Raw genomic sequence first — 14,062 nt, forward strand, 5'->3', positions numbered from 1 at the left:
TGTGCCGCCATTAGATCCCGTCCCACCCCACCCACCAGCCGCACCGCAGAGCGGCCATTGGGAACATAAGGAAGAGCCACTGACCTTTGTCAACAAGCTTTACGCTGCTGCGTCTCCAAACTGCTACGTCTCCCTTTCTACGGCAAGGGACGAAGCTTCGCCAGAACCTACAGAATGAAACCCATAGTTAGAGCTCAGTAAACCTGGTTTTCTCACTGAGAATGTATTTATCACCAAGCATGGGAGTGTGTTTCGCAGAATCATGCCGACTAAAAACAGACAACCGCTTGTCAGAGATAATGGAACAGCAGTTTTTAAACTGAGGTTATGGTTATTAACTGTGTCCCAAGCTTAAAAGCCACAAAGACAAATAAAGATCTTCCAGCCTTCATGGAACATTTCAGGCCTTTCTGGTTAGGAAATTACCCTGGTTCACTTCTGTTGTGCCAGCTGGAATAACTCTAAGCTTAGAAGACACGCAGTTCCAGCCCAAATCTTGACAAACTGAAAGCTGGGGAGGTCAGACTGAAGCCACACATGAGCAGTTCAAACCTCGGTGCTGAGGTGGTTTCGGCTGATGAAGAGGAACAACAGGGGGGTTGGAACTAGATGATCTTTAAGGTCCCTTCCAACTCTAACCATTCTATGATTCTATGATTGTAAGCTCGAGGTCAGCCTGCAGCTGCGGGGACTGTTTAAGGTGACAACTGGCCTGAGAGCGCCGGTCCCTCGGCAGCAGCCTGCTGACGGTAGGCCACAGCAACAACTTGCTCTACTGCAGAACTGTACCGGGTTGTAACCAACACCCGAGAAGCTCAAAGCAACTTATGTGCATGAACCCACCTTCATAACCTGCCTGAGACACAGAGAGGTTAGCACGGACATTGTTTCCCCCACCTGCAAACGTCATGAAGTGAGACACACTGGCCTATTAAACAAACACATTCTGTGGCAGCTAAAGGAGTAAGACAAAATTCCCGAATTCATACTTTTGGAGTCATTCCCAGGCCTGCTAAAAGCAGGATGTCAGAGCTGTTCACCTGGAACTGCTCTCGGCACATCAGTGTCCTCTGTGGCAGTTTTAGGGGCACAACTTTGTCTGCAGTAACTGCTGCATGCGGCAGCACTTACACCTGACACACCCCGCTGGGGGAAATCTCACCTTCCCTCTGCAGCCTGCAACCGCCGCTCCATCCGCTCACTTGCAGGGAGACGGCTACTAGAAAAGGGAGGAGTTGACTCCAAAGTAGGGATTATTTTTAGGCTGTTTCATTAGTCAGGTCAGAGCTGCCCAGTGACTCAGCCAACACAGTTCTTGTATTTGATCAGCTCTTGCAATCCATCCACTAGCCACGGGAGAACACAACACAACTCATTCCCTTCCGCGTTACCTTACCATGAGGCTCTTCGTCTATTCCATCATCTTCCCACTGCTCCTCGTTTGCCAGGAGAGGGTTCTGAGCTTCACACAAAGCTCTCATTGGGAAAAAATGTCCATCGCCCTGGCTGCGTGGAAAAGGCAGAGAAAGACACTGTGAAGCAGCAAGTGGCTCTGCAGGATGACAACTTCCACCAGTTCTATCCGCAGAGTTCCCTGCTGCTTGAATTTCCAGTGTGTACTTGGAATTAGGTTTAAGTTTTGAACAACACTGGGTTTATTTTTTGTGGCAGCTCCGACAGAGCTTCCACTAGCGAGTGGTTTTGGTCCTCAATTCCTACAAGCTCTCTGGAGAATGAATGCTCAAACCTACAGCCTGCAACAAAGCCATTCCCAGCGTGCCTGCTGCAATCCAGCCGTGGGTAAAAGAGCAGAAAAAAGTCAGCTTATGAGGGCAAACAAAGGAAAACATCTATGTAGGAGCCACTTACACCACAGGAATACACGTTACCGCTTTACACCACAGATTCTCCAGGGCAGAAATTACACTTCTGTGCGTGACACCCCACAGAAAACGGCCCTGATCTTCCCCAGATGTTACTGAACAACAGGTAACAGCCCCATGTTGTGACCTAAACCTGTCCACAAAATAAGAAAAAACACCCCAAAACCCACGCTGCCAAGATCTAAAGCTGGAGAAGCTTTTTTTGCGCTACTACTGCCCCAGCAGACAGGCACGTGGACGCCACGTGCCAGAGTGCGCCGAGACTCCGGTCCCGCAAGGCAGCGCAGTTAGAGCTCCACGGTCCGGCCTGCTCTGCACCCCACAGCAGCACGGGCAGTGGGACCACACACCAGCTGATCCCGGTGCCAGCAGCACACCCTGAGCGCTCTCCCTGCGATTCCTACACAGACGGGTCACGCGCCTGAGCACGGAACAGCCTTCTGTGCTCCTCTTTCCCCTTGAACTGTACTTCAGAGCGGGAAGCTGATGGCAGTGGGGATGCAGCTGGGCCTCAGGCGCACGCACTGCTGTTTGAAACAGCTGGGACTGCTGTGCTGGGAATTCCTTATTTTAAACTGTGCCCATTTACTAACGGAATTAGACTTCAGCGTACTTTACTACAGGTCTACTAAGTGCCCAACCAACGTTCTCCCCTGCATAAGGAGCATAAACTGTCCCAGGCAGAGCTGTGGGACAGATGAGAGCGGTGTCTCTGCAGCGAACACCCAACCACACCCGGGCCACGGCAGCCCAGGGAGAACGCCCAACCACGCTACGCAGGCCTTTACCCCCCAGAACCCTCCAGAGCTCTGCCCAACAGCGTGACCACAGCCGAGGTTCGCTGGTGCATTTGTAACGATGCAGAGCCACGCAGTAACTGATGGAACACAGGAGGCTGTAGCAGGCATTGAGAGGTCAGTCCCTCCAGCTAATCGCATCAGCTTTTAGCACTGACTTGATTATCACTTACCTAGAGGCAATAGGGAGCAACCAGAGCTTTTTTTCTTCTCCAAACACTTGCTGAAGGTTCTTTACAAAGCCAAGGTTGAATCCGTTTTTATCGGGGCCATTTTGAAACACGGGAGCTGAGAAAGCCTCTGCACAGATGCAATTTCAGTGAAAAACATCAAAAATCAATGCCAAACACTCCGAAAGAGGACTGCGCATGCGGCAGGCATCTACAGACAACATGGTTAGCAGGTTATGAAGCAGCACTGCAGAGAGACAGGGTTTGAAAACAGCAGCTTTTTCTTTTTGCCAGCCTGCGAAGACCTTGAAACTGCAGGTAGGACCCTGACTGCGCGAATGAGCCATGTGGAACAGTCAAACTGAATCATAGAATCACAGACTGGTTTGGGTTGGAAAGGACCTTAAAGATCATCCAGTTCCAACCCCCCTGCCATGGGCAGGGACACCTTCCACCAGACCAGGCTGAACTACACACGGTTTGTTGAATGTGGGGAAAAGAGTTAAAACATGAGACTTGTTGAAACTGCGTGGGTAGAAATTTCTAAGTAAAAATCTGCCGAGATAAGCAGGTCGGTCCTCAATGCAAAGTGGAGACTGAAATCGCCTCATTCATTAATGATGTCATGAACAAGCATTAGGAACAAACATATGCAAACAGACCCTCTGTAAGATTAGGAAAAGAAAGGGAGGAGGAGAACCTAGAGTAGAAACAATTGTGTCTCCCTCTAAGCTGCTGCAGGGGTCTGATGTTTTGGGATAGATGAGCTTCACTGCCCATGAAGTGTGTTTTACAGGTAGTAACTGTACAAAACCTGAATGGTTCCTCCAGCTCCTGACTGTGTGTTTTGTTCTAAAACTCCATCCAGAAAGCTTTAAAAATTGACCAACATTTATCTGAGGAAAGGCACAGAAATCACTCCACAGGGGCACACTGTTCCAGATGTTCATTTCACGGGTGTCACAGTCAGAATGTCTTTGTCAGTGAGGACGGACGCTGGTCTTCCCAGCCCTACCGCGCTGGCTTGGGACGTGCTCCAGCACGAGCATGAAGAACCGTTATTCCTCAAAAGCTGCCTCATTTCACAGCCAATGCAGTTACACATATGCGTAACATTTGTGTAATTGGACTTTTACACTTTAAGGCTCTCCTCTCCCTAAGAAAGCTTTTGTCACAACAGCTAGTAAGTGCCGCTCATCTGAAGCTACAAATTTCTGCAGCTCTGTGCCAAGATCTTAAATCTCCCTCCCCTCATAATCCAGCAGGAACGTATACAACACAAATGCCTTTTTGTTTCACGTTACTGACTGTTGTGGTGTCTTAAAGAAGGAAGACAAGACAAGCACCTTACCTAAAGTAGATCTGTTCCTGCTAACGAGCCAGCAGTGGTAGCCGAACAGAAACATAAGGCTTACGAAGAACATGACCGCCACAAAGAGAAGGAAGAGGATGTGGAATTTGGAACGTCCGTTTGTCAGTTCACCCTGGAAAGAAAAGCAACACAGAACAAGTGATCAGAACAAATAAAAGCTGGAAATTCTTTGCTCCTAGAGAGAGGAAAGATTGTACAACTTAATAACTCCTAGCTGGCGCTCTCAAACTTGCATACGTGTCACACCTGACTAGGAAAGGCAAGACAAGACCAATGATCTGGTTCCTTTCCCCTCTGTAAGCGCAGCAGAAGGTGGGGTTTGTTTCTCCCTCTAACAGAGCCAGAACAGTCACAGCCTCCTGCCTGGGGACAAGACACCCCGTGCCCACAGGGAACTAAGCAGGCACGAGCTCTTGAAGCCCTGTTACGTTCTGCTGTCTCCAGCCCATACTCCACAATTCTGCACCTCCTGCTACACAAGGCACGCCAAGAAAACCCGGCCTCCGTAGCTACAGTCATCGGGGCGTTACAACACAGCAGAGATGGTCTGGAAAAGTTTAAAAGCCAAGCGGGACCCTAGAAGCAGGAGGAACGCTTATTCCCTCTCCAGCAGAAGGGTCACGTGCCAGAGATCCTCATGAGCATCTACAGATGCCTGTGAGGACCTCGAAGTAAAAAACCCACTTCCCAGCCTTTGCTCGTTGCACACCCGCCGGCGCAGAACGCCAGTCTCCCGCGCCTAAAGCCAGCTCCTGCTGGTGTCCCAGAGCCTCTCAGGAGGATGCTGTGCAATCAGCCACCCAAGCAGCAGCCATTCGGTAAGTGAGCGCGCAGCAAAGTCAGGTCACTCAGCACAGTCTCACCGAGCTAGCGGCAGGGAACACACGAAAACTGGAGACGAAGTGCTGGTCTCCTCCTGGAACTGCCACTGGCTCTGCCTGCGCAGGAGCGGTAACGGGACTGAGTAAGCAGCACGCTCTGCTTCAGCCAACTCAAGTGAAGGAGTTGTTTGGGGATTAGAAAACGCCCAAGGTTTCTGACACTGTTGGGTGAAGAGGGCCAGCGCAACGCCAGGATGTACACTCCGATACCAGAGGTTCTGAGGTACAGCCACGCACACACAAGAGCAGGAAAAGGATACAACTGCTTTTCCAGGAGCTGACTCCACAGTTTGAAATTCCTGCACTTTATTTGCTTCTCGCTTTGTGCATTTCAAACACACAGTGGCAGTTCTACCCAAAAAAGGGCTTGGGGCACTCGCTGCCTTGGGAAGAAACGCAGACCCGCCCCTGACTGAAAGCGAAACACCAACACGGGTGACTAAACCCCACGATAAAAAAGCACAGGAGATGAAAAAGTAACCGGATTTCATGACTTACTGTCCAATACTTAATGAAATACTTGAAGACTGTTGCAGCGATGTACAAGCAGTACAACAGGGAATAGGCCAAGAACAGCAGAAAGAATTTGTAGTTAGAAAATCCAATGCAGTTATTCACCCTGGAGAACAAAAGCAAAGTCACAATCAGGATACGTGCAGCACAGCCGAAAGGCCACGGCCACTGCGGGTTTTTGGTTTTCTGAAGCCACACAACACGACTCCGTCGGCAATAGCTCCCCTTAGCGGTCAACGTTAAATAGAACTCGAGTCAGAGTGAATTAGCAGTCGGGGTTTAAATTGGAGGGATACAACAGCTTTTTCACTCATTTATGGAACAAACACGAATGATCTGTCTTTCAAAATATCAAATACTTCAGGCAATTTCAGAGTTTAATTATTTTATATATTTTCCACCATAAGGATGGTCTAAAGCGAGAGCGGCATACGGGCACCGTTCCGCGCAGGAACGCTCTCTGCCGAGATCACATACGGGTACCTGGCACCTACCAGGGGCAGTGATGATCCATTTTCAGCACACATCTGCAAAAGGACGAGAAAGAAAAAGGGAAGAGTCGTTATTTGGAACTGAACTGCCGACAGCAGATCAACAGTAAAAGCCTCTGGTTTTTGTAAGACCGCTACGGGACACAAACTCCAGACGATACTGGCACTTGGAATCTTTTGAGTGGTATCATTTTAAGATCAAACATTCACTACTTGTTCAAGATCAACCAATGACCTTGCTACTCTGCAAGATAAAAAGAAATTACAATTATTTCTGCCCTAGAGGGCTTAAAACCTGCAAAGCACCACAGGTAAAGGCCTGGAATCATAGAATCATAGAATCACAGGATGGTTTGGGTTGGAAGGGACCTTAAAGACCATCCAGTCCTACCCCCTGCCATGGGCAGGGACACCTTCCACTAGACCAGGTTGCTCCAAGCCTCATCCAGCCTGGCCTTGGACACTCCCAGGGATGGGGCATCCACAGCTTCTCTGGGCAACCTGTCCCAGCGCCTCCCCACTCTCTCCAGGAAGAACTTCTTCCTGATACCTAATCTAAACCTCTCTGCTTCCAATCTAAGCCTGTTAGCCCTTGTCTTGTCACTACAGGCCCTTGTAAAAAGTCCCCCACAGCTTCCTTGTAGGAATATCAAAACCCAACCAAACACAAAACCCTCTCACGATCATTCTTCCTTTTAACCTGCCGAGGTTAATCAGTTCATTTCACTAGATGGCACGCTTTCTAGCAACGACACAGGGATACACTCGTCGGAGTGGGAACTGCGAACACCTGAGGGCCACCAAGAGCAGAAATGCAAATGCTGATGCTGACACACAGGAACAGGCGCTGCTGAGGCAGCTGGAACAGGGCTGGGGGGTACCATGGGGTGTGAAAAGATGGGTGAAGTCCCAGCCCAGTCACCTACCTTGGTGGTGACTGAATTCACTTTGGTGACAAACAACCCAGTAACTTACACAGCACAAACGGAACAGTGGTGACAGCGATCGGGTTTGATTAGCTGGCATCGGTCACAGAATCGAACACCTGAAATTAAAGACACATTAATACCCAATAATAGAAAAGTGTTCTTTTTTCCCCACTTTTCAGTTGATATTCTGCTCATTTCCCAGTAACTCAGATTCCTTCCTCTGTCACCTCAAACGGTGAGTGCATTGGGCAGCTGATTTGTGCTGCCAGGTCAGGGTCAGATAAGCAATGCTCATCCTTCTGGAGACGGGCAGAGGCAGGGAACAATCCTCACGGCAAAGCACACAGCCAGCTTAAAAGCAATAAACCAAAAATGCACCTTCCCTCTGGCTTCCACATCTGCTCAGACTTCAGCTACGTTCTGTTTTGGTAACTGCCTCTGTAGTGGCCCTTTACTTCCTAATCCTGTGCCTTTTCGGACAGGAACGAGCAGGTCGGAGCCTCCAACATGAACATACATTTCTTTTAAGCTTTGAAAGGAGCGCCGGACGCGTTTCATCACAGAACAGGGCCCGGGAAGCTGCCGCAGGATGGTGTCCTGCATCGCTGAGCAGGACGCCGGGTTAAGCAACAACGAGCGCAGCTCTCGTGCTGCTCAGCGGCAGCACCGGGCACTCCTCAGAGGGTGAACGGACACGTTCAGGGCTTTTTTGCCTCCCCACACACAAAACCTGGGAGAGAAGGCGTTCCCGTTACTCACACAGGAGTTACTCAGTGCGTGCCGTGGCGTTGGGAAGGCCCCGTGCGCCAGCAGCGTCACCTGGATCGCCAGCGTGCGCTACCGTGGTGTGCTTGGTTCGACTTAGAGAAACAAAGCCCTCTCCTTAGCTCACCTCCATTCCCCGTTCTCGTGTACACGGGCAGCTTCCTTGCAATTTCGGCGAGAATTTGCCTCTGCACCTCCGGCCTTTCTTCATTTTCATAGCGTTCCTTGTCAGCGTAGGACATATGGTACTAGAAGCAGAAGTCATGACAGCAGCAGTCACCCGTGGTAGCAGCGACAGTATTTCAAATACTGGAGAGTTTGGAAACATTTTTACATCCCACTCCCTCTAACGAGATTAATCTAATGTAAACGTGTGTTAAGAAGACAGGAAGTGCTGGACAGCCACAATACGTGTGGCACACGGGTAAGAAACGCGAAAGTGAAGTTAAGATCACAACCCGGTGTGCCAGAATTGCTACCAGGGCTGCCTCAGATTGCTATGCATTTGTGAATAACCTCACTAACCATGGTAAGGACACCAGGCACTTCCCTTCTCAGCACGAACCTGTCCCCAGCCACGCTTTTATGCTTCTAACACTGGGATCGGTTGTTATTTAGGAATTTACATTCTTGCCACTGGGATCAGATCATGGCCACACAACCATCATCCTCATCCCCCTGCTCCAAACACAGTGGTTTATTAGTGTTTCAGAAAGAGGTAGAACAAAGTGTAAAAAACTTCCACCAAATCCAAGAAAAAGTAAACATTTGGTAGAAGAAGAATCGAGACAAACATCTGCCCGTGACTGCCCTGTGCTTAACCCTACTCTTGTCCTAAAATAAGCCTCCTACGTCAAAAAACAATAAAAAGCCCTCCCTAAAGTCTTATTCCTGCAACGATCCACTGCTGTCACAGTGAGCCCCAGCTTCTCTCCACCACAGCACGTTGAGCATTTGTCTTCCACAATGCCGCTGGCAGGGAGGTACAAGGACTGGAGCTGCTGGCCCTATGCAGAACGATAAATCGCTCAGTTTTGATGAACAACTCCAGGCCACTTTCCATCTCTTTGGGAAATCGAGTCAGCTGTCCAGATCAACTAGTTGGCAGGATTTTTGAGTTCTCTTTAGCATCGCTGCTTTTGTTCTGCAGGGAATGAAAAGCGCTTGGACTCACCTTTTTGCCTGGCTGCACCGGGAGAGTAAAAATGGACTTCCAGTATGTCCACACAAAGAGCACAAAGAGAATATGGAATATTATAAGATAGGCCACTAAAAAACAAACAAACAGAAGCAGAACAATGATTTCTTAAGGAAAAGTTTCATTCACGATGGGTATAATTCAAATCTTTCACAGCAATGACCAAAAAATAAAGGGGAAAGGAGAGATTCAGAGCACCAGCCAGTGTTAGAGCAGAGCGAAACCTGCCGGTCAGCGGGTCGGCAGTGTCAGAGCTCTGAGGCTGCAGTCAGGGGTTACCGATTGCACAAGCCTCCCCTTCTGCACCCGATCTGACTCCGTGGGTGAGGAAAAACACAGCTATAAGAGACTTCACCCACAGGCAGGTGACAACCTTGGATCATCAGGAATGACAGCGCAGGCACAGGCAAAGCAGAGCTGGCTGGTGCTGAGCAGCATGAAGGTTAATACTGCACTACCCCAGCATCTCCAGATTTCGGGTTCAGTTGCTACCAAACGCACTTAGCATCGCAGTACCGTGTTATCGGTGTACTGCCCGCTCACATGATGCTTCCTGCACCACTCGCGGGAGCTGAGAGAAATAACGTGCTCCAGCAGAACTTTGCATCACCAGAAAAAATCAGATCTCTTATCAGACATCTTTTAGATTGGCCACAGTTGGTACAATAAAGTAAATGAGGAAAACATCCCTCAAATTGAGCAGAACAGGTCTTGAGGTTACTAAGAGAGAGTTGCAATCCACTAGGCACAACATTATCGCAGGGAATCCAGCACCCTCAGGGTAAGCTTATTTCAACAGGCAAACTTGGCTTCAGAGCCCCTGGGCATAGCAGGGAAAGGCCAGCTCTGTCTGCTACTCAGACCTGGTCGTGGTGTCTTCAATGCTCCACTCCCTGAGACATTATCAAACGACTACAAGACAGTTTTATTTAAACACACCGTTTCATCATAACAACCACCTCATTTTCCCCATTTCATTTAAGCTTCAAATTCAAGAAGCTAAGATTGAAGTGACTACAACTCATGGAAAGAGAAGTCTAAAATCCAAACCCTTCCTTAACTTCTCAGGCAAGACTGTGTGAAAATGTAAACGGCTTTGAGACTTCCTAACGAGATGGCAAACGCGCTGACACGCCTCAGGAGAGCGCGATGGATTGTGTGAATGATCTGTGAACCCAGGCTAATTCATTAACATGTTCCTAAGTTTGCTCGAGATGTTATCCTTACACTACATGCAGGTGGAGCTCAGTCATTTTTAAATTAAGGAGATAAATCTTGCAACAGGTTTAATTTTGTTGATAAAGCAATAGAGCGGCATGTTAGAGGAAGCTGACCTGGAGATGCACTAATAGATTAGGCAGCTAACAACTTTCTCCTGAATTAGTATCATCCTGCTATAGTTTAAAGACTAGGACAGCTCTGCAGTGGAGAGAGAACTGCCTTGACGCAGCAATCTGGGGGATCTTTAACGTGTCAGCCGGCATTGTTCTGCACGGAGCAATCTGCCAGGCGGAAACGCTACACCTACTCCTGTCCTTCAGAAGAAGCAAAAGTAAGAGGCCGCCTGCATCAGCCAAAAGCCTCCAGAGCACCTCCGGGAAAAAGGAGGATGGATGCTGAAGTGGCCACTAACCCCTTGCTCGGAGAACATGACTGTGGTTTCCAGCACCCTACCAGTGGAACAGCCTCGTCAAGTGATCCTGCTGCTCTGCCCAACGCGATCGGCGACCTCACGATCCCACTCCTGGGACCTCAGAACGTCTCGCAGCCTGTCCTACCAAAGGAAACCGGAAGCGTTCAAGGCAGATAACGATGAGACAGAAACCTTTGCTGGAACTCGTCTGTGGTAGAAACTGAAAGCTCCTGAGGTACCGCTCAAGGTACGGGTAGTGGTCAACAGAACCAAGCAAAAAGCCTCTCACGAGAAAACATTAAAATCAGCTTTCACTGAAAGGTCAAATAAAACAGTGAAAAAACATTGGCAGGGCACAAACAGAACTGGTCTTTTCTGTTTGGTTTGTAAAATCAGCTCTGAAACTGTGAAACAGAAAAGGGAGAAACGGTGTGTGGGTGTACACAGACAGAGAGAAGTCTTCCTGAAAGAGCAGAAGGGATCAAAGACTTCTCGCATTCTTCTGCCTATGCTGCGGCTAAGCGGGGAGGAGGAAAGCTGAAATCCTCTGGAATGCGCAGGATCGTGAGGTCGCCGATCGCGTTGGGCAGAGCAGCAGGATCACTTGACGAGGCTGGTCCCCCGCTGGGGGGCTGGAGGCCCCGCCCCACCCGAGCAAGGGGTTAGTGGCCACTTCAGCACTCCTCCTCCTTCCCAGCACTTCCAAAAGTTACAGGGTGCCTAACAACGCAGGCTGTACGCTTCACCAGTGTGTAATGACAGGAAGGAAACACTGAAAGGAGGGAAGACTAAAAAAAAAGGATGGGAAGTATTTTTGGTACTTCAATGAGAACGTTTGCGACTCTTTCTACACAAGGGCTGAGTGAGCAGCAGTAAACTGAACGCACGTACCTTTTTCCACGGGGTTGCTCAGCGTCACTGAAAAAGAAAAGCACACATATGTCTACAGAGCAAACTGGGTTCCCAGGCAGGTTTGTGACAAATAATGTCACAAACATAAATACAGCTATTTTAGGAAAAAAGAAGTTCAAATTCAGCAGACAAAGAGGGAGCCCACAGTTCAGCATCAAACCAAAAGCACCCAAAACAATCCCTTGTTGACTCACACAAACGACACCCACAACAGGATGTTCAGTAACTGTTCCTTCTCCTGTATTTTCCCTTGTTATAAAATATAGTTGGTGTATTATTACGTTAGAAATACGACAAAAATAATCCACTTGGGACAGCGATTTGAGATCACCGGGGCTCCCCCAGCAGCTGCCCAAGCAGCATCCCCACGCAGGTCTTGCCAAGCATGCACTTGCAGCCTGCCTGGTGCCAGCCTGCTGCCTCCCCAGCCACGCCCCGACGCATTAAAAACAAATTGTCTCGGCTTCAGGGGCAACAAAGGCTACACTGGGATGACTCAGTTTTTCCCACACTTCCTCCCAGCAGGGTTTTTACAACCCCTCCTCACTTTCCCACAGTCGCAGAACAGCCCCTGCTGACAGAACGACTGAGAGCAACCAGCAAAGGGCACGTGGCTCAACATCTACTTTCACTAATTGTTTTAAAATCCATCCATTATTTCAAAAGCCGTCATCCAAGTTTACCAGGGAAGACAAAGCCGTCTTTCTTAAACTGAGAACGGAGCAGTTGTGCGGTAGCTTGACGTAACACTGCTCGGAAGGTGAGGTCGTTCGTGGGATGGGAGCCCCTTGCCCCGAGCCCGTAGCTTTGAATCTAAGGGTTCCAACTGAGATGTGTTGCTCCTTGCAGGAACGGAGGAATGAAAGGAAACAAGTGGCCACACATCATCTCCCAGCGGCACAGAAATCTTACCAAAACACGATCATGTCGATGGAAGACTGAAAGATTTGAGGGACTGCACATGCCAGAGGCCTCCTGTGGAGTATGACTTCTTGGCCATACCAGTCATTGAAAATTTAAACCCCAGTGTCACGAGATACCTCTAGGACATCACCCCCACGCCACTTTCAACCCTCAGCAGTCTGCACATCGGAAGATGAAAATCACGGATCCAAACAGAGCGCCTACAATTTACGTGCTTGCAACAGCTGAAACGGCAACTCAGAACGGAAACCTGAACCAAAAGGTGTCAGAGCATAAAGCTTTGCAGTTAGACATCTGGGAGGACGTCCTGAGAGCTGGTTTTGAAGTAACTGCGTATGCCAGTAGTTGATGTTCAAATCCTAAAATGATTAATTTAGTCAGCTCAGCTTCTGCACAGATAACCTCCTCCACACGCAAACAGAATGCATGAGAGAGAAAGATGGGGCAAAAAAAGAGACGGGGGTGGGCAAAGGAGTGATTTTAAGCTGTGATTCCAAGCAGTGAGATAAGCTCCTGCCAGCTTACCCAGCATGTACAGACCACCGCAGGCCCAATCCAAACCCCACTTAAATCAGCAGAGTCTTTTCTAATAGCTGCACTGGGACTCGGCTGTCGCCAGGGTTAAATAGTGCTGAATTCGCAGGGCACCGCAAACAAGGCAGATTTCAGGAGACTGACCACATGTCAGGAAAATCAACCGTTTGTCCATGGTCCATACGACAGTTACACGAACCCTGGTGACACCGCTCCATGTGAATTCTTGAACGAAACAGCCCACAGTCTCAGGGATGCAATATGATGTCATGAAGTATTTGGGGGTTTGGCCTAGCTGCCAGGTAAAACAGCTCAAAGAAACTGCATTTCATTTTAGTCCCCACCAAGAAAAAACCAATAGGTCTTATTGCACTAGCAAACGTGACAAAAGTCTGACTTCTGTTTGCTGTGCAGAGGCAGCTCTTCCCACAGGAACACCTCCAACTACCGTCTGAGACTCTGGGTTCCTCCCTCTGGCTTACCCTGCCCTGAAGAGAGTCTCATGCTCCCCCTCACAATTTCACAAGTCCAAGCCACCAGCTGTTCCCTCCACCTCCGGCAGACCTAGCGATCCTCTCTTCTCCTGACGAGCTTCTGCACATGCACACCAAGCCAGAACATAACACAAGGAAGTTTGCAAATTACTACATAGTTAATGCAATTACCAGCCAGTACTGAAATTTTCCTTTCTAAAATTTAGTGTTTTCTACACTACTTTAGCAAGTTTTTTGCCTCGTGAGTATGGTTTCATGGAACCCTTTTTTTTTTCCTTTTCAGAACATAAAGGGATGATGACAACACAGGAAGTACACGGATCTGAGTTGCTGCTTAAACCAGAAACCACGTCTGAACGTTGTCATATGGCGACAACCTGGACCTTCACTGTGGCTATAAACCTCCCTGTCCGCACAACGCCACTCCCCCGGCTGATGCACGGACTGAGCAGAACCCACAACAACCAGCCAGGACACAGATCTCGCAGAAGAGCGGCACAGCCCACCATCAACCCCCTAATTAACCCCACTGTGCACCCGACCAGTGATGAAGCGTTTGTTCACGC

The 14,062-nt window shown here is 49.0% G+C and overlaps 1 protein-coding gene across 1 annotated transcript; it reads right to left on the reverse strand.

The window, feature by feature from the left end:
- Nucleotides 1-123: 123 nt before the first annotated feature.
- Nucleotides 124-11,550, reverse strand: ZDHHC15 (zinc finger, DHHC-type containing 15; the record flags this gene model as incomplete). Its single annotated transcript, XM_010160403.1, has 10 exons — nt 124-167; nt 1,397-1,506; nt 2,854-2,980; nt 4,202-4,334; nt 5,602-5,722; nt 6,111-6,143; nt 7,083-7,152; nt 7,929-8,049; nt 8,976-9,070; nt 11,524-11,550. Coding segments are annotated over 10 exons (881 nt in total), but the record flags the coding sequence as incomplete, so codon positions are not given.
- Between the last annotated feature and the right edge of the window lie 2,512 nt (nt 11,551-14,062).

The sequence above is a fragment of the Eurypyga helias genome, unplaced genomic scaffold (assembly GCF_000690775.1).
Source record: "Eurypyga helias isolate BGI_N326 unplaced genomic scaffold, ASM69077v1 scaffold29151, whole genome shotgun sequence".
NCBI lineage: Eukaryota > Metazoa > Chordata > Aves > Eurypygiformes > Eurypygidae > Eurypyga > Eurypyga helias.